Source organism: Thrips palmi, unplaced genomic scaffold, assembly GCF_012932325.1.
Source record: "Thrips palmi isolate BJ-2018 unplaced genomic scaffold, TpBJ-2018v1 HiC_scaffold_11, whole genome shotgun sequence".
Classification (NCBI taxonomy): domain Eukaryota; kingdom Metazoa; phylum Arthropoda; class Insecta; order Thysanoptera; family Thripidae; genus Thrips; species Thrips palmi.
In genome coordinates, this window is record NW_023144622.1 from 3,940,432 (window position 1) to 3,960,959 (window position 20,528).

General features: G+C 38.7%; 4 protein-coding genes across 9 annotated transcripts in view; 2 read left to right on the top strand and 2 right to left on the bottom strand.

Annotated features, from left to right (window-relative positions):
- The window catches only part of LOC117639408 (protein sidekick), a 40,157-nt gene extending 32,743 nt beyond the window's left edge, over window positions 1–7,414 (top strand). For 2 of the 3 annotated variants that reach the window (XM_034375021.1, XM_034375023.1), the window contains 17 exons: window positions 73–399; window positions 476–672; window positions 779–988; window positions 1,069–1,323; window positions 1,412–1,655; window positions 1,742–1,857; window positions 1,950–2,160; window positions 2,250–2,433; window positions 2,521–2,736; window positions 2,819–3,212; window positions 3,299–3,538; window positions 3,630–3,975; window positions 4,058–4,336; window positions 4,846–5,003; window positions 5,085–5,247; window positions 5,337–5,668; window positions 5,757–7,414. In XM_034375021.1, coding sequence (XP_034230912.1) covers window positions 73–399; window positions 476–672; window positions 779–988; window positions 1,069–1,323; window positions 1,412–1,655; window positions 1,742–1,857; window positions 1,950–2,160; window positions 2,250–2,433; window positions 2,521–2,736; window positions 2,819–3,212; window positions 3,299–3,538; window positions 3,630–3,975; window positions 4,058–4,336; window positions 4,846–5,003; window positions 5,085–5,247; window positions 5,337–5,668; window positions 5,757–5,999 — 4,115 coding nt within the window. In that variant the 3' untranslated portion in view covers window positions 6,000–7,414. Of the gene's footprint in view, window positions 1–72; window positions 400–475; window positions 673–778; window positions 989–1,068; window positions 1,324–1,411; window positions 1,656–1,741; window positions 1,858–1,949; window positions 2,161–2,249; window positions 2,434–2,520; window positions 2,737–2,818; window positions 3,213–3,298; window positions 3,539–3,629; window positions 3,976–4,057; window positions 4,337–4,845; window positions 5,004–5,084; window positions 5,248–5,336; window positions 5,669–5,756 lie in introns of those variants that run through there. The other variant, XM_034375022.1, reaches the window with a different exon arrangement.
- Window positions 7,415–7,696: 282 nt separating this feature from the next.
- On the top strand, window positions 7,697–9,537 carry LOC117639218 (probable RNA polymerase II nuclear localization protein SLC7A6OS). Its single transcript, XM_034374668.1, has 7 exons — window positions 7,697–7,888; window positions 8,133–8,267; window positions 8,349–8,462; window positions 8,556–8,695; window positions 8,795–8,959; window positions 9,088–9,134; window positions 9,216–9,537. Exons 1-7 carry the CDS (start codon window positions 7,742–7,744, stop codon window positions 9,422–9,424), a joined length of 957 nt encoding a protein of 318 aa, XP_034230559.1. The 5' UTR covers window positions 7,697–7,741; the 3' UTR covers window positions 9,425–9,537.
- A 1,690-nt stretch (window positions 9,538–11,227) lies between these two features.
- LOC117639219 (transmembrane protein 164) lies at window positions 11,228–14,256 on the bottom strand. Of its 4 annotated transcripts, none has more exons than XM_034374670.1 (6): window positions 14,041–14,256; window positions 13,330–13,654; window positions 13,136–13,252; window positions 12,969–13,047; window positions 12,802–12,902; window positions 11,228–12,717 (listed from the first exon to the last, which is right to left on the bottom strand). In XM_034374670.1, exons 1-6 carry the CDS (start codon window positions 14,043–14,045, stop codon window positions 12,469–12,471), a joined length of 876 nt encoding a protein of 291 aa, XP_034230561.1. In that variant the 5' UTR covers window positions 14,046–14,256; the 3' UTR covers window positions 11,228–12,468. The 4 variants fall into 4 exon arrangements, with proteins under 4 accessions (XP_034230561.1, XP_034230563.1, XP_034230560.1 ...); XM_034374672.1 differs by lacking the exon at window positions 14,041–14,256 and adding an exon at window positions 13,979–13,998; XM_034374669.1 differs by lacking the exon at window positions 14,041–14,256 and adding an exon at window positions 13,899–13,927.
- Window positions 14,257–14,538: 282 nt separating this feature from the next.
- LOC117639217 (AP-1 complex subunit beta-1) lies at window positions 14,539–20,203 on the bottom strand. The gene is made up of 18 exons (XM_034374667.1): window positions 20,066–20,203; window positions 19,492–19,616; window positions 19,234–19,404; window positions 18,910–19,155; window positions 18,631–18,824; window positions 18,362–18,536; window positions 18,079–18,266; window positions 17,883–18,009; window positions 17,666–17,793; window positions 17,402–17,582; window positions 17,043–17,311; window positions 16,766–16,955; window positions 16,502–16,677; window positions 16,316–16,402; window positions 16,109–16,238; window positions 15,851–16,022; window positions 15,601–15,755; window positions 14,539–15,513 (listed from the first exon to the last, which is right to left on the bottom strand). The coding sequence occupies exons 2-18, from the start codon at window positions 19,597–19,599 to the stop codon at window positions 15,439–15,441; spliced, it is 2,772 nt and encodes a 923-aa protein (XP_034230558.1). The 5' UTR covers window positions 19,600–19,616; window positions 20,066–20,203; the 3' UTR covers window positions 14,539–15,438.
- Between the last annotated feature and the right edge of the window lie 325 nt (window positions 20,204–20,528).

Below are 20,528 nucleotides of genomic sequence, written 5' to 3' on the forward strand. Positions count from 1 at the left end.
CTAATTCACATAATTAAAGTATAGTTAATCCCAAGATTAGTTCATGTTTAAATTGTGGAAATGCATTTTCAGTTCCTGAAGCCGCACCAACTCAAGTGAGAGTTGTTTCTCTCAACTCAACATCTATCCAAGTGTGGTGGCGTCCACCTGATCCACAGAAAATCAACGGTATCAACCAAGGATACAGACTTCAAGCATGGAAAGGCGATCCTGCAACAGAAGAGGAGGCTGCACGGATGGAGACAGTTCCACCCAGCCTCTTTGACCCTTTGGCTGAGCAGACTGCTGTTATAGGGGGCCTAGAAAAATATTGCGAGTACAATGTTACTGTTTTATGCTTCACTGACCCAGGCGATGGTCTGAGAAGTGCACCAGTGGTAGTGCGAACAAATGAAGATGGTTTGTATTTGATGACTCACATGCAATCATGAGTGACATTAGCCATTAGTGCAACTTATTGTTTCCTGCCTTACAGTTCCAGATGAAATTTCCAATCTCCAATTTGATGAGGTGTCAGACCGAGCTGTTACTGTGAAGTGGTCTCCTCCACGTTTTACCAATGGTATTCTGACTGGATATCAATTATCTTATCAAGTGAAGGACATGCCTGACACACTCAAGGTTCAGAATTTGACTGATGATGTTCATAAGTTGAAAGTAGAACACTTGCAGGTAAGCAGATACCTATTCATCTGATGTATTGATTGTTTCTCTCCTGCCTTTTACTTTTTATTTCATTCAAATTTGCTTAATAATTCTTTATTTTTATTCCGTAAAGGCAACAACTCATTATGTGTTTACCCTCCGTGCTGCTACTTCTGTGGGACTTGGAGTCGCCAAAGTAGCGTCACTTCAGTCTGGTGTGGAGCCTGTTCTTCCTCGACCACCCACTAAGCTAGCAGTCACTAACATTGAAGCATTTTCAGTGGTACTTCAATTTACTCCTGGTTTTGATGGCAATTCCTCCATCATTAAGTGGACTGTGGAGGTATTTATCAAGATTTGGTTTCCTTTTGCCACCATGTGAATTTTTAATAGAAAGATTAACACTCTTTATTATAATTACAGGCGCAGACTGCGAGGAACAGCACATGGCTCCCTGTCTATGAAGAATCAGCACCTGATGCGACAACTCTGATCATTAACAAACTGACACCATTTTCACTTTACAAACTTCGCCTTATTGCTAATAATGTAGTTGGTCCTAGTGAGCCTTCAGAACCAACCAAAGAATTCCAGACTATTCAAGCTCCCCCTGCTCATCCACCGTACAATGTCACTGTACGTGCCATGTCAGCAACAGAGCTCCGAGTTCGCTGGATTGTAAGTTGATTTTAAAAGTAAATGCATCACCCTATCCTTACAATTTCGTTGTGTATTCACATCTAATATTTTCACTTTTTTCCTGTAGCCTCTTCAACAAATAGAGTGGTTTGGCAATCCTCGTGGATACAACATAACTTTCAAAGAAATTACGGCTCCTGGCAGTCTTCCTGTTCAGCCTCGTAGTGTTAGCATTGAAGACCACACTGCAAACAGTCACATTCTGAATAAACTTGAAGAGTTTGCACTTTATGAAATCGAAATGAGGGCTTTTAACGATGTAGGGTCGTCTCAAGCAAGCCCTAAAGCAGTTGAAAGAACTCGCGAGTCAGGTAATGGCCTAGCTTTTCTTTGCATTTGTGTCTCCATCCTCATATCATCACAACCCAATTAACTTACCATTGTCTATGCCTTACAGTCCCCTCCTTTGGACCTATGAATGTTGAGGCCAACGCAACATCGTCAACCACTGTTGTTGTGCGATGGGGAGAAGTACCTCATGAGCATTGCAATGGCCAAATTGAAGGATACAAGGTACTATTTATTAAAATAAAATACTGTACATTTTCTAGTTTTATTCAATTTTAAAATGCTAGATCTGATAATGTTGTGCTTCTCAATTTCAGGTTGCTTACTATGCAGCTTCTGCTCCAATGGGTGTTAGAACAGGGTCAGTGTCAGTGCAGTATAAAAGCATTGCTAGCAATTCGACATTTACCACCACCCTAACAGAATTGAGAAAGTATGTTCAGTACAACATTCAAGTACTTGCATTTACCCGCCTTGGAGATGGAGAACTCTCCGCACCACCGGTTCGAGTTCGCACTTTCGAAGACAGTAAGTCACTATACCTGCCCTTTCAAATTTTAAAATTATTTATTGCTTTTTTTTTTTCATTTACTTTACAATTTTTAAAATCTTTCTAGCCCCTGGTGCTCCTTCCAATGTATCCTTCCCTGATGTCTCTCTCACAACTGCACGAATCATTTGGGATGTCCCTGACGAGCCTAATGGCGAAATTTTAGCATACCGAGTAACCTATCACCTTGAGTCAAAGGGCAGTGCTTACAATTTCTCTCGGGAGTTCCCCCCATCTGACCGCACTTACAGGTTTGTTACACGTATTTATTAGAATTTTTTTTTGTCATTTTGAGAAAAGATAGCATTACTATCATTAACTCATTAATTTGTTTACAGAGCAACCGAATTGCAGCCAGAACAGTATTACATGTTTTCTGTCACTGCACAAACTCGCCTGGGATGGGGCAAGACTGCCACGGCTTTAGTTTTGACTACAAACAACAGAGAGGTTCCCCAACCTCCATCAGCACCCCAAGTTTCACGGAGCCAGGTTCAAAGTGCTCACATCACATTCAGCTGGACACCTGGCCGGGATGGTTTCGCCCCTCTCAGGTATAAATCAATTTTGTCCGTATATCCTGCTTAAAATTTACGTAATATTAACAAAAAATTTAATTCTTTTTTCTGTTTTCAGATATTATACTGTGCAAATGGCAGAAGGTGGGAGTTCATGGCAGACAATCCCAGAGAGAGTGGACCCAGGAACAACTTCGTATACAGCTGTTGGCCTGAAGCCCTTCACCTCATATCGATTCCGCATTCAAGCAAACAACGACATTGGCGCTAGTGGCTGGAGTGCAGAGAGTGCTGAAGTTCGAACTCTTAGTGCTGCTCCCTCAAAAGCAGTTAGTGGTTTGAAGGTGGTTCCAATCACAACCACTAGTGTTGAAGTTCATTGGAATCCTTTGCCAGAAGCAGCTTGGTCAGGAGATGTTGTGACAGGTGGTTACAGAATAGTATATCAACCTGGTTCAGAATTTCCCACTGCTCTTCAAGCTACACCTAAAGAAGAATCAATGGGCACTAATGTAAGACATTCCTCTTTTAAAAACTTACTTCTGTACTTTTGTTTTAATCCTTGATCATTAGCTTTAACATGCATTGTTTTCTGCAGTCCTCTAGAATTGTTCTTGCTGGCCTAACTCGGGATAAAAACTACGAAGTGGTAGTCCTTGCATTCAACTCACAAGGTGCTGGTCCAGCCAGTCCCCCTGTCACTGTTTATGTTGGTGAGGCTGTGCCCACTGGAGAACCTCAGGCTGTGGAGGCCGAACCCTTGTCACCAACAGAGGTTCGTCTAAAATGGAAACCTCCAACTCAGAGTCAGCAAAATGGGGACCTGCTTGGCTACAAGGTATGCATTGCTGAGGATACTTGTATTTTGTGCATATTGTACAAAAACCATTTTCAATGGAATGTTTCTAATTTTAATATTTCTTTCTTAGATTTATTACCTAGTGACAGAATCCCCTCAGCCATTGGATGATCATGTGACTCAAGAGGAGGAGCTTGAAGTTGTTCCAGCAACATCTCATTCACATAGCTTGGTCTTTTTGGACAAATTTACCCAGTATCGCATATCCATGCTAGCATTTAACCCTGCTGGAGATGGTCCTAGGTCCAAACCCATCACAGTTAGAACTCTGCAAGGGCTTCCAGGACCTCCAACAAATTTATCCTTCTCTGAAATCACTATGAGCAGTGTCAGGGTGTCGTGGGACCCACCAAAGAAGCGCAATGGAGAACTTGTTGGCTACATAGTGACTTATGAAACTGCTGGGCAGAACGAACGTAAGTAATGAAAACTGCTTTCTTCAAACTGAAATTTTATCGCTAAGAAAGTCAACTAATATCATTGCTTTTTTTTTTACAGAATTTAGCAAACAGGTGAAGCAGAAAGTTACAGGCACGAGCCTCTTAGTACAGACCCTGGAAGAGGAAGTGACCTATTTAGTGACTGTGAGAGCCCAAACCATTGACTATGGTCCTGCTTTTAGTGCCAATGTGACAACTGGCCCTCAAGATGGTTCTCCTACTCGACCAAAGGAACTGGTTTTGGGAAAAACACTTACAAGTGTTGACATGCATTGGGTCAATAGTGCATCAGGAAGAGGGCCAATTCTTGGCTTCTATATTCAGAGCAAAGCTAAAGGTTTGTGTCCTGATTTTATTTTAACCCTATACAGTATGACACACATGACTTTTATTTTACTTTATTTCAATTTTTCTGTTTTCAATTTTTTCCTAATAATAAACAGTCCATCAAGTTTGGCAACAGCGTAAGTCATGCCAATCGCTATTTTGCCTAGTGTGAATGGTGTGAGCACTTTTAGTTTATGTGTCCTCTTGTCACACACATGGAAGTCCCCTTTTTCCTTTAAACCTCATGACCAATTAGCAAAGTTTTGTTATGTTTTTTCTGGTTGATAAATTTGCACATTCTTATTTTCCACTAGAATTGAGTTTTTGTGTTTGATTAGTCTGATATTCTAAAATACTTTAGTTAATTGCAAGACTTGTGATACTGTTTTCTTTGTAGGAAGACTCTTTTGCAATTTGTTTGCAGCATTTTGATTGATTGACTTTTCATCTTTAGTTGTATACTTCATTCTTAATTGTATACTTTTACTTATGTGTCTTTTTTCTTTTTCTTTTCTTCAGAGGAAAGTCGATGGACCACAGTGGCGAGAACAGCAAACGGACCACTTCAAGATTTCAGTGTGTCATATCAAAATCTTCTGCCATCTACATCCTACCTTTTTAGAGTTATTGCATATAACAAGTATGGTGTTAGCTACCCAGCCTACTCAGAAGATGTGGTATGAACAGTTTTCTCTCCATTTTTTAATCATTCCATTTATTACGGCAGTGAATTTTAAATGTTTTTGTTTTATTGGCAGATATTGACACCCTCAAAGTTATACCTTGAATATGACTATCTCCAGCAAAAGCCGTTCTATCGACAAACATGGTTCATGGTGGCACTTGCTGCTTGCTCTGTTATCATTATTATATGTGTCATTGCTGTACTGTGTGTGAAGAGTAAGAGTTACAAGTACAAACGTGAGTGTCACATAAAGTATTCATTTCGCACCTCTGTTTCTATACTTCTAAGGAAGTTTCTAATTCAATACCTGATGTTGTTATTGCAGAGGAAGCCCAGAAAACACTTGAAGAATCTATGGCTATGGACATGGACGATCGGCAGGAGTTGGCCCTTGAACTATATCGATCAAGGCATCAGGCAGGTGCAGTTGGGCCATGTGCAATGGGTACAATGGGAAGACGGAACACACTGGGACGGAAAACTGCCCCAGTCCACCCAGGTCCACCTGCTCCAATGATGGGCAAATCACCACCGAGGCCCTCTCCAGCTTCAGTTGCTTATCACAGTGATGAGGAGAGCTTAAAGGGTTATGATGAAAACCCAGATGACAGCAGTGTTACAGAAAAACCATCTGAGATAAGCTCTTCTGATTCTCAGGTAAAAATACAATTCTTTAAAAGTCCATCTTTCATAGAAAAATATTATTTTCATGTATCACTAATTCAATCTCTATTTCTGTTTACAGGGTTCTGAAAGTGAGCCAGAGAGTGAGCGTTCTGATCCTCACTCATTTGTTAACCATTATGCAAATGTCAATGATTCCTTACGTCAATCCTGGAAGCGGCAAAAACCTGTTCGAAATTATTCAAGTTACACGGACTCTGAACCAGAGGGAAGTGCTGTCATGAGTTTGAATGGTGGACAAATTATTATGAACAATATGGCCAGGTCACGTGCACCACTGCCAGGTTTTTCGTCATTTGTGTGATCTCCCAGTCTGAGTGAACTGTCAGTCGACATGTTAGTCTAAGATTTTATAAAAATGACACTTTGTGTCAGTTGTCTTTCAGTTAGAAAGGTGTGCCAAAGTATGTTTTTGATTTTCTGAGAAAAAAGAGATTAAGAAAATGTGAACTTTGCAGAGTGGTGCATGTGCTGAAACTTTTGTCCAACAGTTGATTATTGTTTTAGTGGCTGATGATTTTTGTATTGCCCTTGCGAGCAACTAGTGGTATTGGCCATGTTGTGAAGTGTAGCAACTAAACAGATATGCTGCCTCTTATCTGTGATACAACAGCTTCTATTTAGTTTTAACAATGTTAAGTGGGGCCATGTGCCTTTTGGTAGGATGTTGCCAAGTGTTCTTGTTAAAATACTACTTTTAGCCAATTTTTATATTTTAAGATGACCTGTGATTTTATATTTTGCCATCACTTTTGTCCTAAAAAAAGTAAGGCAATAGAATATGTTTTGTGATTAGTATTTTATCAATTTACTTAATTTTTCATCAAATGAGCTGCAAAACTTGACTGCAGATCTGAATTTGAAGACTTGTATACTTCTGTTACACTGTAGATTTCTAATTGAATCATTATGTGAATACTGTATAATGTGAATTGTTGTACTGTTGATTGGACTTTGTATCCCAATGGAATTTTATGACTGATGTGTTAATATTTGAGAAACTCAAGTAGCATTAGCCAAATCTGTTCTTAGGTGGAAAAAAAATCACATCCACATGGGATATTTAAATAATTTTGAAATGTACGTGTATATTAACCATAGTTATTTATTGCAATGATCTCTGTCTATATGGTAGCATTTTCTGCACAGTGTTTGCGCATATGCCATATTTGTAAATGAATGTCTTTGAAATTGATTACAAGCAACTCATCTTTGTAGTGATGACACTTCTGGTTGGCTTTCTCTCTTGCAATTGACCCTTGTCTCCAGTGAAGATTATGTTGTCAAATTGTTGTCAATGGCAACTGAGAAAGCGCAGAGGCTTGTTACCAATGAGACAAATCACCTTAACCCATTCCTGCTCAGAGCTGATCTTAAGCAATGGTTCAATTTTCATTTTTTTAATACCTACAGTACTTAATGATTGCAATGAGCATCAATGGGTTGGGTTTCAGAGTTTGTTTCACCTGTATTTTAAGTGTTCATAAAATAATTTTCTTTTCTCTTTTGTCTTGGGGAACTGTTGCCATATGACCATCCGTCCCTAAGAAATCTTTGTAAATATTTTTTCCATTCAATCAGACTTTTCAAACCAATGCAGTAATTAAATATTGTCATACCCCACATTCACTGCCAAGATGTCCTCTTTATGCCGTCTTTTTATGAAACTGTTTGTAATTGGCTTTTGTAATAAATATTTTGTTACAAATATGGAAACTACTGCCATTGAATTATTTATTTCCTGATTTCCTGACACAAGGCTGCCTTCTACGTTGCCTCATGTTAATGGACAGTCGACAGAAACCAACGTATTTTAATGAAATTTTGAGCTAGCATTGAACTTCTTTTCTTGCACCAACGGTACTCGTTAGCCAGAGGCCTCCAGTACCAGTAACCCACGAAAACGATCACCGATCTGGTGCCAGCGCCAAACCAAAAGGTCCCGCGCGCGCGCATGACCTCCCTAACCCCCCCCCTCACCCCATCCTCCCCCGCTTCACTAGAAACCAAGTGACGTCACTCGAAGTCGCAGAGCCAAACATAAACATGGCGGCTGTCGTGCGAGTAAAACGCGCCTTGAACGAGGAGCCAAGCGGCGCATTGATTCTTTCGTGTAAACGGAGAAAAACAGAGGCTGAAAATGGAGACGCTGTGGATACTGTATTCAAATTTGCCGGCACTGTCAAGGATCAGGTATGCGTCGCTGCAAACCCGTCCTAACCTCACCCTTCTCATGGTGTTTTTCTAGGTGCCCGAACCACATCCCACTTGTAAGGTGTCGTTTCTACTGTTGCAGTTTTTGACCTTCCAACTGTGCTCTCTGATTGATTAGACACAACTCATTCCCTGTATCCTGAGTTTCCAATGACTCACAAACTGCTCCAACTGTGTGTCGAAAATGTACTCTGAACCACTATTCACTATTTTTCTGTTTCAGGAGGAAAATATTGCTTTGCTCCATCCAGATAAGCTCACTAAGGCCGATGTGAAGACTGCTTCTACACCTGTACCTAATTTGTTGGGAAAAGTTCGTGCTCAGGCTAAGGCGTCTTCACAAGGGAATCGGTATAAGGTAAAAGGATCCCAAAATGGCAAGACATGTTTGATTTAGTGAAGTTACTTGATTTAATGGAAATGAAATAACTCATTTCAGCTGGTAAACTATTTCCGAACCCTTGGGTCCAAGGATGAAAGTGATCCTGAAAAAGATGGCAACCAAAATTCCATAACTGTGCTTGATGTTGAATCTCAATTGGATTCAAAGAATGTAATTATTTATGCACTTCTGTCCTATTGTTCTTGTGTTAAATTTTTATGTATAGCTGGGATAAGTTGATCATGTTGAATGTCATTGCTTCAGGTTGAAAAGGATTCTAAGGCTTCAGAAAATCAGTTTGATGGAAACTCTAAAGATCCTCAGTATGTTTATGACTTGTATTATATTGAGGCTGATGCCAAAGACATTGATGTGGATGATTTAATGTTGGATGGCCTTGTTAGGTAAGTCTTAAGTTGTTACATTTTTCTGTTTAAACAAATTATCCTTGCAAATTACCCTAAAAAGTTACAAAATAAACATTTTATTGGTGTCGCTGACAGCTTTGCTCCAGTCGAGAATGAATTGGTTTTTGATACCTATCGAAATAACAGAGCAGAAGGCGGAAACAGTGATAGTGATTCACCTCTTATGGATGATGATGATGATTCCAATGATGAAAATAATTGGAGAAATGATTATCCAGATGATGAAGAAGGAGGAGATAGGTAAAGCATCTGCATATTTTATTAAAGCTTTGCCATTGAGTTTGCAGTGGTTAATTAAGTACATTCACACACTAAATGATTTTGTGCTTCATAGTGCATATGCATAATTTATTTTTGAACTTTTGCAGTGATGGAGATGGTGGCCTTGCGAGTCGTTTTGGAAAAGTCACATTTGGTAAGTCATATTTATTAAAATTGTGACCATGTCACTATGCAACAATTTAGACACTAACAAGCCATGCTTCTGTTTCATCAGGAGATCACGAGCTGAGCAGTGATAGTGATGATGAAAGATTAATATACAATGAAGAGTTATCACCAAGTGATGTACGAATGTATGGTTTAGCTTATGCAAAATTTAAGAAGAATGCTCTCAAAGAGTTGGATTCTAGCACTGAAATTAATTCTAATTCTGATGAAGACGAGTACAGTAAGAGCGATGCTGATTCTGACGAAAATGACTGATTCAGATAGGTACGGTAAATTATACAGCTAACTATTTATTCTTCTGCCAATTCCTATGTAAATATTTACTTAAGAATTTTTATTTCATATTAAAGTTGGGCCTTTTTAACTCATTCTTTGGTTAACTTGTTCCTTACATTCTCTCTGCATATAAAACAGAAAAATTAAAACAAGTTTTGTGTCCAGTCGACTGAAATATTAACAGCATCCTTCATCTCAGAATCTACTAGAAGTATGCCCATTAATTGAGCATGTCTGAGAAGTAGAGGCAGCAAAGACATGCACAATATTCAGTCAATAGTAATGTTAGGCAAAATATTTCAAGTTCTACCACCTGCAACTAATCTGTAAGGGTCAGCAAAAGCAGTTTATAGGTGTTCAAAGATAAAAAGAGTTCACTCATACAATTTATCAAGTCTGCCATTATTATTTAATTTTAAGGAACATTGCAGAGCAGCTGTACTCTGACTCGGCCGTAACCCATCAAACTGTGGGCCTTTCCTTGTGTTTGAAAACCAGGCCTTGGACCGCGGCCCATAAACCCCATGACAGAAGTATGTGGTCAGTAAATTGATGGTATGATCCAGTTTCCCACCCCCACTACCCCCCAGGGTGCAAGCGTGAAAAAGAGGTGCTGTTGTAGGTAAGCACATTCAATCAATTACTAAGATTAGCATGTATCTTTGATAAAAGGCGAGTGATAGCTCTTGGTTTATATGTTATTTACGTCCATGGAGTTAAAGCTAAACTATATTTTCTTATAATATCAGTGGCCTATTCCCTTGAACTCCTCTCACTTTTCTGTGTTTCTGCATTTGTTTATCAGTAAGACTTGTTGGTCAGATTGGGAGAAATCTGAAACTGCAATTTCAGGTCAAATTTCTGCTCTATGAAAACCATTTAACAGTACTTGTAAAAAATCTTTATGGTTTTTCCATACTGCACAGTTTTTAGTGAAACACCTGAATCTGTGGCACTTTCTCACAAGTTGCACATCATGCCAAGCATAGTACTTGTATTTCTTACTTTTCTACACAGAAAGAAATGTAAAGAACTAATAGTATTTATACCTTAAAGTACAGCCTTCCCAAACAGACAATTAGAATGCATTTCTCAAAAAGCTACAGGAAGATATATTTGTACCCTGTATATTAGCAGTAACTAATACTGTAATCTACTTCTAAACCGACCATGGCTTACTTTGAGTAAAGGCATCTAATAAAGCAATTCTTTAGGCAGTACAAAATGTCATTTTAGTCTTGCTATGCAGTGAGCAATCAAGAAGAGGTCAAGGCTTAATCCGCACCAATTACTGTAAAATGCAGTTGTGCACATATGGTGCTTAAAAGTTACATACTTTATGATGGATTTTCGATTCCATAGTTAACTACTGAATTAATTAATTCACTTTCAAGAAAAAGTTTATACAAGGAATGAAATATTTCTTTTTTTACGGTTAAAAACGAGTGGAATTCTCATGGAAGGAAGCGTGAAATATCCTCATTTCCCTAATAGTAGTCAAGACACTACTTGGGCAAGAATAAATTACAGCCATTTGGGGTGAATCTGTGGACATAAGGCACTAGAAAAAGAAATGCAATAATTAAAGTAATGCATCTTCTACACATCACAAGCTTTTAAACATAAGGTTTAGAATTCACCATAAAGATTCACCCTGTAATAGAATGGTATATAAGACAATTAAGGTGGCATTGACTTCCTTGAGCAATTACAATGGATGCACTAGCCATAAAATGTTAATGGCCGACTGTAGCATGTATCTTATGTGCCTCAGAACCTAAGTTATTTATTTTCTTTCTTTTTTTTTTTTTTTTGAAAATAAGTGCAAAATAGATGTGCTATATTTGTAACAAGGAAAGTATGAATGTATAAAAGACACTTTGTTTGGGGAAGTTGTCCAAAGAACACATCAAAAGGAGAAGGTAAGAATATTAGTGTACAAATAATGTGCAAAAAAATTATTGACTATGAGGCTTATATTGTCCTTTCAGACAACGGTAATGGTCACTCAATTTCAGCCTCACAAGGTGGAAAGTTCTTTTAACAGTCTCACCTCACACAAACCGCTAAGCCATCCTGAATGCACAAAATTCATTATTTAGATCTTGTCTGCTATAATGGACTTCAATTTGTGCTAGCTGCAGAATGAAGAGCGCAAGAACCCTTGGGACACTTTGTCTCTCAATAGAACACACTACAGGGGGTGTTCACACAACAAACACACGCAATATGCACTCAGTGACAGAGAAGACCTAGCGAGAAATAAATGTATCACACGCATCAGATAGTGTGGTTCATCACAAATATCACACATTGCAGAATATAACTAAACACAGCCTTCATGGAATAAGGCACATGGTTGCACTGACCCAGCTAAAGATGGACATGCTGTTTACTTGTAGATCCTTACAAAACAGTTCACACAAACAAAGTTTTAATTCTTTAGCTTAATTTTTTAATTTGTGAGGTCACTTCACACCATGTTTCTTTGGAATAAAACTGTCAAGAAAAAAACTGCAGCATTCTTGAAAGTACACCTTATTCAAAAAAAGCTCCTAAAACGAATTTTTGACAATTCTAAGTCCTAGGTATGAAGTTACAAAAAGTTTCAATGGGACTCATATCATGGAAGCTACCATGATTTTTATGATAACGTGGACTTGGTAGTTTTGTTTGAATACAACAATATTTTACCCTTCAAAGAGAAAGAAAGTCTGGAAGCTTTATAAAATCTACTTTAACAATTACAATTTTTTAACACATGCTCCCTGCAGGACGTAGCACTAACAGAAATGTATCCATGCAGAAATTTGTGAAATGGTAATTAATGAGGTTTACAAGATAATATTGAGTTTTGCGACGTTGCGAAACTTCTAACCATTTATGAACAAAAATATACCGAATAATAGTATATTGATTAGCTTCTAAAATAAAGTGAAGAAACCACCTATGAGTGAAAAAGTCAATACTTAAACAGGAAATATTTGCATAAATTGTTACAATTGAGTGTACCAGGTGAATAATTAGTCCCCATGACTTCCTTTCTTATTTTTTTCAGGACTAGCTGGAGGTGGAAGTTCGTCATGTAAATGTTGCTTAATTTTAGTCGCATTGCATTGAGTAAGGAAGTAGTTAGCACCGACTATAAACAGTTTGCACGCCAAAGGGCAGAGCAGCATCTGATGTAGGGTGCCCCATATTCTGTAGTTTGGTCCAGAAAATGGATCTTTTGATGCAGGGCACAGCATCTTATTAAGATTTATTTCAGAGGGCTGAAAATGGAGAAAGTCACATGTGACAATTTTCTTATGATAAAATTACGTTAAGGCATTAGCTGAGGGGAATAGTATACTTACCAAGCCTAGACCTTGCAATATCACAAAGTGGTACATGATAAGCAATCCATATGAAAAGATGCACCAGCTTAAGTCAGAAAGTGGCTCCATATTGTAAACACCTGAAAAGAACAAATACCAAGAAGCAATGGCACTTCCATGATTGAATTTTAGAAGAAATCATTTACCTCCAAGGCGAAGCATATAGAAGGGTGCAATAACCATCAGTCCATGTTGTGCCCAGTACACAAATAGCTCACACGGTAACTGCAAGACAAACAAAAAAAAGCAACCAAGTCAATATTGAAAGCCAGTCATTCCATTAATCCCATAAAAATTGAATTATTGGCTCTACCTGTCTTGACAATGTTTCTGGAAACACTGTTGCTAGAATTGGACCATTCAGAAAATTTAGATGTATCCGAAAAGCTGATGTTAACAGTTTACTTGGCTGGCCTACTAATAGGTAAATCTGAAATTAAAGTAAACACTCAGATATCCTTTCATGCCGTCCCTCATTAAGGTGTGTAACTTCATGAGAGACATTACCTGAATTGCAGTTGTGACATGACATGGGTTCAGCAGAAATATTGTGCTTTGGGCTTGCAATTTGAAACCCACTTCACAGCCAATCACTAAACACATCGACATTAGCAAGATATTGCGACCCCAGCGGTCTCTCCATTGTAGGGGTGATGGTTTAACAACGGGAGACAGATTTTTCCATCCGATCCATATTAACAGACCCGCAAATGCTACGCCAAAAATTGTTTCCCATATCCTTCTTTGAACAGGTAGATAGTTGGCACATTCTGGTCCACCTGTACTTGGAACTGATAGGTTCACACCTTTGTATGTGAACTCCAACATTTTTCTGCAAAACAGATCGTTCTCTTAAAGGTCTTGACATTTAAAAGACAGGATATGCACAGAAACAATAGAATTCTTTCCTGTTATTCTTTTTTGAATTTTTTTTTGCAAGAGTCTCTATTTAATAAGGAACTAGCTAATTATATTGAAACTTGTGAGGCACTTCGTCATGTTATGTCAATATTCAGTCAATATTCTGCCTGGCAATCATGACAAGACATGGCCTTGACATCGTGAATCGAGCCAACCCGTATACACGCATGGGCACACTGATATCAACAATACAAAAATAGGTATAACAATGTGCTTCAAGAAAACTCCAAAATACAGTTAACAAATTTGAACAAGCAGAGTAGTGATAGAGTAGTCTGCTACTAGCAGCCGACGTACCTCATATATCATCGGTTTTTAATTGCGCTGTTGATGTCGATGAGACTGCATCGACTATAATTGACAACAATGATTATCCATTCAATAAATTCTACCTGCAGACCTTAAAAATTTCATATTAAAACACGGAGGGCTTCATTTTCTGAGCTTTACAAAATGTCAAATCCCTTCCCCCCTCCTGGGTCACGGCCAGCTGGGTACTGTAACGGTTCACCAGTGCTGCTCCCTGGCGGGCAAACGCGGCACCACGGTCCTAACAGGGGATGTCGCACCTTTTGCCTATACGCAGGCGTTTTGAAAGTCACAAGTACTCCGAAAATCAATGGACGAATGAATATAATTTTGGAATGCAAATTAATGCAGTGATTTTCTTTCGCAGTTGCGAGTAGGACTTCGGCCGACACTATCGCATCATCGCATACCATGACCACTGCCACTTCTACTTGGGGGTGGTCTTGAAGCCAGGGTGGAACAGAGAGAGAATGAAGGAGATGAAAATGCACTTTCATAATAGTTTTATTAATAGTAGTTTAATTTAAGGCGGGGAAGGAGCAGTGACATTTATTACAGTCTGCACAAATAGCCCAACGCCAAACTAACACACATTTCTACCAACAATAATACTGCAGGCAGCATTACAACAGGAACAATAATCTACTGCTCATGTATTTTGAATAACTACATCCATTCACTGGGGATCATTAGGACATCCACTCAGTTATATACATGCAGCCTCAAATGGAGGCTTCATAGCCAAATTTTCAACATGTGCTGCAGATATGTTTCATACACAAATATGCACAAATGGCACACCTCCATTAAAAGTTTATAGAGCCTCACAGACAGGGATTGTGAGTCAACAACACTGTTGGCATGTTTTTAGAGAAGCATCTGAATATCACAAAAAAAGAACATACATATAGGTATATAACAGTGACTTATAAAGCACTTCTAACATGATTTCCAAGAATAACATTTCATTTAATTCATTTATTTGATTTGGTACTTTGCAGATCATTAAAAATGAGACAAGAGTCACAACACCAGCTTAAGCTGCAGGTTCATCACACAAAAATTCATTAAAACAGAGGTGTTTTCTTGCCTGTCTTAACAATAACATTTCAATTTGAACTTCCAAATTCAGATACACAAGAAATATTTATTTACAACTTTTAAAAAGTGCCTTGACAATAAAGGCAGGAATGTTGGGCATATTTTGTTTCTGATTGCTAATCTTGACCACAGATACACTTTGCAAGCTCGTATGATCATATGATTAAATACTGAAACATTGGGACGTTGATTTCCAACAATAAAACAATATTTACAATTAAGCAGGTATTGCATAGAACCACTTTAACAGCATATCAATATATTCAAAAATAATCTGCAGAAGAGTTAGGAATGAATAATTTGGTCATAAGCTTGGAAGACACCACCAGCTACATCCAAAGCTCTGGTCTTCAATGAGAGCTGCAAATAGAACAGACATGGGTTATATAAGGTGAAATCAGCAATATGCTTCATTGAATAATTTCATATCGAAGAACAATTTCTTACAGTAATATTGGGGTTTCCAGGTTGAATCTTCAGTTCATTTAGAACCCAAATTCCATTTGTTAGCTTAAGTGACTGGTACAGCATATCTTGTCCTTCTACATTCCTCTTGGCAATGGTAAAAACATTGTTCTGCTGCATTTTGGCGACAACAGCATCTGTTGATTTTTAGGAAAACAATGGTACATTGAAGCAGTGACACTACATTTGCCTGAATTAAACCAAACCAAATAAGAGAAACAGAAAAACTGACCTGGATTGCACTGCACATCTGTCAAAGTAAACTGAACTTCATTTTGTGCTGGTATTTCTTTCCATGTGTTAAGGAATACCCTCTTGTCCATTTGACCATCCTCGCAGAAATACACATTCATTGGAACAACGCAGGCAAAATAGAAAATGTCTATGTTATTTTTAATCGCAACCTGTAACAACCAGAGAACTTAATGAAGTATACTGCTTTTGATGCTTGACCCTGAATCAGTGAATAGACACCACAATAAGTACACACTTGAAGGTTTGTTAGTGGGTCCATTCTCTGGACAGCGCCAGTGGTGGCAAGAGTTAGGGAAGCCTCATGTGACATTCCTGGTGCCAGAGGGGACATCACTTGCAGAGGAGCCGCAGGCGTAAGGCCAAAGCTGGGGAAACAAAGGCAAAATCAATACAAAGTAACAAACTTCCCTAGTCACTTACACCTGCAATGCATTTCTTATACCTGTTTTTGTTCAGTTGCACAGCAAAGCCTCCCATAGGCTGCATTGCTTTGTTTGTAAATGTGAAGTCCATTGATATCTGACCACTCCTACAAAACGAGAAAGACATACCATAGAACCATGTTGCTAAAAAACCTGAGAGATCAGGCAAGATAATAAAATGAATGAACGACAACAGAGTGACATACTTGCGAGAGAAGGTTCCCCAGACGTCCATGCCTTTTCCTTTTTCAGCTGGCAGCCAGTTGACTTTGGGAGCAACATACATTGAGGGAGCAGCAGAGAAGCCAAAGATGTCCCCAAGCAAACCAGTGGTAGTTTGGGAGATCGGCGCAGCTGCAGCGGCACCAACATCTCCACCCAACTAGAAAAGAGAAAAACAATATGAATATTAAATCTGCTGTAAGAGGATTTAAAAAAATAAAAATAAAATAAACTGGATGTGGGCTAACCAAAGTGTCGATGCCACCACCAAGTAGATCAAGGCCACTGGATCCGGCAGGTTGTGTCTGGGGAGCTGCTGGGGCAGCGGGGCCACTTATGTCCATGCTCAACAAATCTCCAATCAGAGACTCTTGAGTTGGGATGATGGAAGGCTGATCTCCACCAGCACTCTCCCTGAAGATTTCTTGTGAACCAGTCCTAAAAAATATATATAAATCTTATTAACTCTTACACTGTACAATACATGTCGAATCATTCCAGAGTGAAGCAGAGAAGATAACTTGCCTGGCTGGAAGGGACTTGCGGAGACCTGCACGTCCCTCTACAAAGGCAGTGGGAGGTTTGTGGTAGACAGAAGCAAGGCTCGAAATGTGGCAAATTAACTCATCAAGCAGAGTTGGCTCAATCAAATCGGTTTCTTCTGAAATCAATGGCTTCTCCGCAAGCACAACTTCCTTAGCAGCAGCGGGATCAGTAGACAACAAACGCCAGTAAATGAAACCACGGTCTCTCAGATCGGGGTTATCAGAGTCTTGAGTTGCCAAACTGAGAACCTGCAAAATATGACAATAAGTCAGTCAACCTTCAAACTGAACTTAATTAAAAAAATAACAGCTTTCAAGATAATGCTAAGTAAACATTACCTGCTGTACAAGCTCTTGGGTGTCTGAAGGCCTCTTCAGGAACAACTTCACAATTGCTGTAAGTAACTGCAGTTGAACTTGAGTATTTTCATCATGGAAACCTTCCAGGAAGCTCTCCAGAAGTTCATCTGCATTGTCAATTCGTTCAGCATATTCTCCAATAATCCAGATCATTGATGCCCTGCAAGATGAAGGAAATTGTTAAATGATAGAAATAATAAAAATATGTGAACAAATGAACAATACAATTTCTCTTAGTCTTACCTTGCCTCAGGCTCATCTAAAGTGTCCAGATTCTCACAAAGAGTCGAGATAATACTCTCATATTTGTTTGGATACTTGCGGAAAATATCTTTAATGACAACAATAGCCTCTTGGACAACGTAGTTCACCTATAATAATTTAAAACAAAACAATTAAAAACTATTTGACAATAAGAACATTAGAGAAAAACACTAAATTTAAATTTTTCAATTCATACCTTAGTCTGAATGAGATCCAGAAGTGTGGAAACACAACGTTCTGCTGACTGTTCAACCTTGATGGCACAGCGCCCAATGGCACGAACAGCTTTGCGGACAAAATCCACGTCAACCTCTGTTGCATATCTAAAATGCAAAATAGAATGAGAAATTCAATTCATAAGGGCACGCAAACAACAATTGAAGTCCACTTACTCTTTAAGTTCAGAGAGCACTTGGGCAATATTAGCCTGAGATGCAAGCCTGATCATAATGTCTAGCTTCTCCAACTTCACATAGATAGGATCATTATACTTTACAAAGAAAACTTTCATCTCATGTTTCAGGATGTCAGGCCTTTTCTGGACAATGAGATTAATGTTTCGAAGAGCAACATACTGAACCTAGAAATTATTTTAACGGAAAATAAAGAGATGCATTAGGATCCAAAGCTTCAAAAAAGACAAACTTATTTATTAAGTTGTTTACTTAATGTTACCTCAGGTTCAGAGGACAGCAACGTGACAAGAGGTGGTGCCAACTTCTTTGTCAGGGTCTGAACAAAGTCAGACTCCCCGGGAAGCATTTCCATGAACTTCATCAAGACTTTCACAGCTGAAAGTACGACAGCAGCGTTTGCATGAGCCAGTCGTGGGGTGATACGCTCGCAAATGCTGGAAAAAAATTAAATTTTGGTTAACTGAATTTGACACAAACTAATTACTAGCACACAGACAAAATTTTTAAATGAACAAATTCAGGCAGTACCTTTGAGCTTCTCTGTCGTCCTTTGGGCTGTAATTCGCCAATGAATCGAGGATGAAAACTTGACCCCACTCAGTGCACTCATTCAGCGCTGTCAGCAGTTTATTGATTGTCTGAGCATTCATCTCAATCAAGGGTGATCCACTTGCACTGGATTCATTTATTTCGGACAGAGCAGCAACAGCATTTGCAACAACCTAGAAAACAATGATAATTATAATGATCACTAGAAACATCTTACAGGGAATAAAGGAAGCACTCAAATATTGATAGATAACTTACCATAGGATTAGAATCAGACAGTAAATCTTTCAACTGGTCCAGGAAACCCTGATCCTCAACAAGATGAGCATTGATGTCATAAAGCTTCGCAACACATACAGCAGCTGTTTTACGAACATAGGGATCTTCATCTTTCAGGCATTTCCTCAAGGGTTCACAAAGGTACTCAGTAATTTTGTCAACACGAATACATCCCATAGTTCTCACAGCTAAAGCACGGATAAGGGGATTAGGATCTTCACAATCCTGTAGAGAGAACAATATCGTAAGTGACAGTGACTAACATAGAAAAAAACATCAATGGGCTATAAATGCGATGAATACCTTTACAAAAGTGTTGACAGCCATAATCGCCATGTCAGGTTGGCTTTTGGCATAGTTCATCAAGTACAAGTAAACAAGCTTCTTCAGTTCCAGGTTATCAGTTTGCATGCAGTTAACAACATCAGGGAAGAGAGCAGAAACATCTTTGCCAACAGTCATGGATGCTATCACCTACAAAGATAAAGGTAGCATCAAGATGGCATCACTACCAGACTAAAGAAATGTACAACTTGATTGAAATAAAACAGCTTTTTTAACCTTTTTAACAGCCTCTCTTTTCTTTTCCTTCTTGTCATTGTTCAGCTCAGACTTGAGCTCAAATATTTCGCCCTTCTTTGTAGTTGTAAAATACTTGGAGTCAGTCATTGTGATTCCTTTGTTTCCTGTTAACAAAATTCAAATTAAATGGCCAACATTTAGACAAAGCTTAGAATCTTGACTGGACTGAGCATGCAACATGGTAGACTGAATACCACAGACAAACACACGATAGTGACAAAATGAATGGTGAGGTGACGTAGAGGTTAGGTTAGATCAAAGAAAGCACTTCATGCTGAACTCAGAATCAGTTTAAAGAGCAAAAAGAATGCGCAACGAATGAAAGAGTAATAAATGATAATTGTATGGCAAAGAAACTTCATTTATAGTCGAATGATGGGGAAAAGTTCATGAAAACCAGTACCTACTGACAGTAGGTGGTAGTAGATAGTGACAGAGACCGGAGACAAAATATTAAACGGGATCAAACGATTGATGTCTTGCAGTGGTTGGAAGGAATGCGAAAGTTCATAGAAACTAAACTATGGCAATCGTAACAGAAACAGATACTTACGACACTTAGATCACGATCGAAATCAACGCCCCTCAATTCAACTTGTCGTCCGCGGACGTCGCAAAGCAGCACTAGCGCGATTCGAGAATCGATCTCGAGCTTTTCTCCTTTCGATCGTCTCGATCCCTCACAACCAACACCACCAACGTGAAAAAAGAAATAAAAAAAACCTTTTGCTGCATGAAAATTTTCAAAAACATTAAGTTATCTTAATAATCTTCTTGAAAAGATAAATATTTATGACGGATCTTTCGACTTTGCTCTTAGGCAACTAGTTTTCCTGTACGCGATTTTTAAAAAATGGTTTTGTTGGTAATCTTCCGGCCTTTGCCTAGCCAGCGCTTTTCAAATCGATGAGACAGCGGTCAACGAACTGTAGAGCCTGTAGAGACCTGTCGAACTTCGAAAGATATTTTTTTCATGAAAGAATTTCGCAGTTTCTGCTTGTTATTCTTTACTCAAT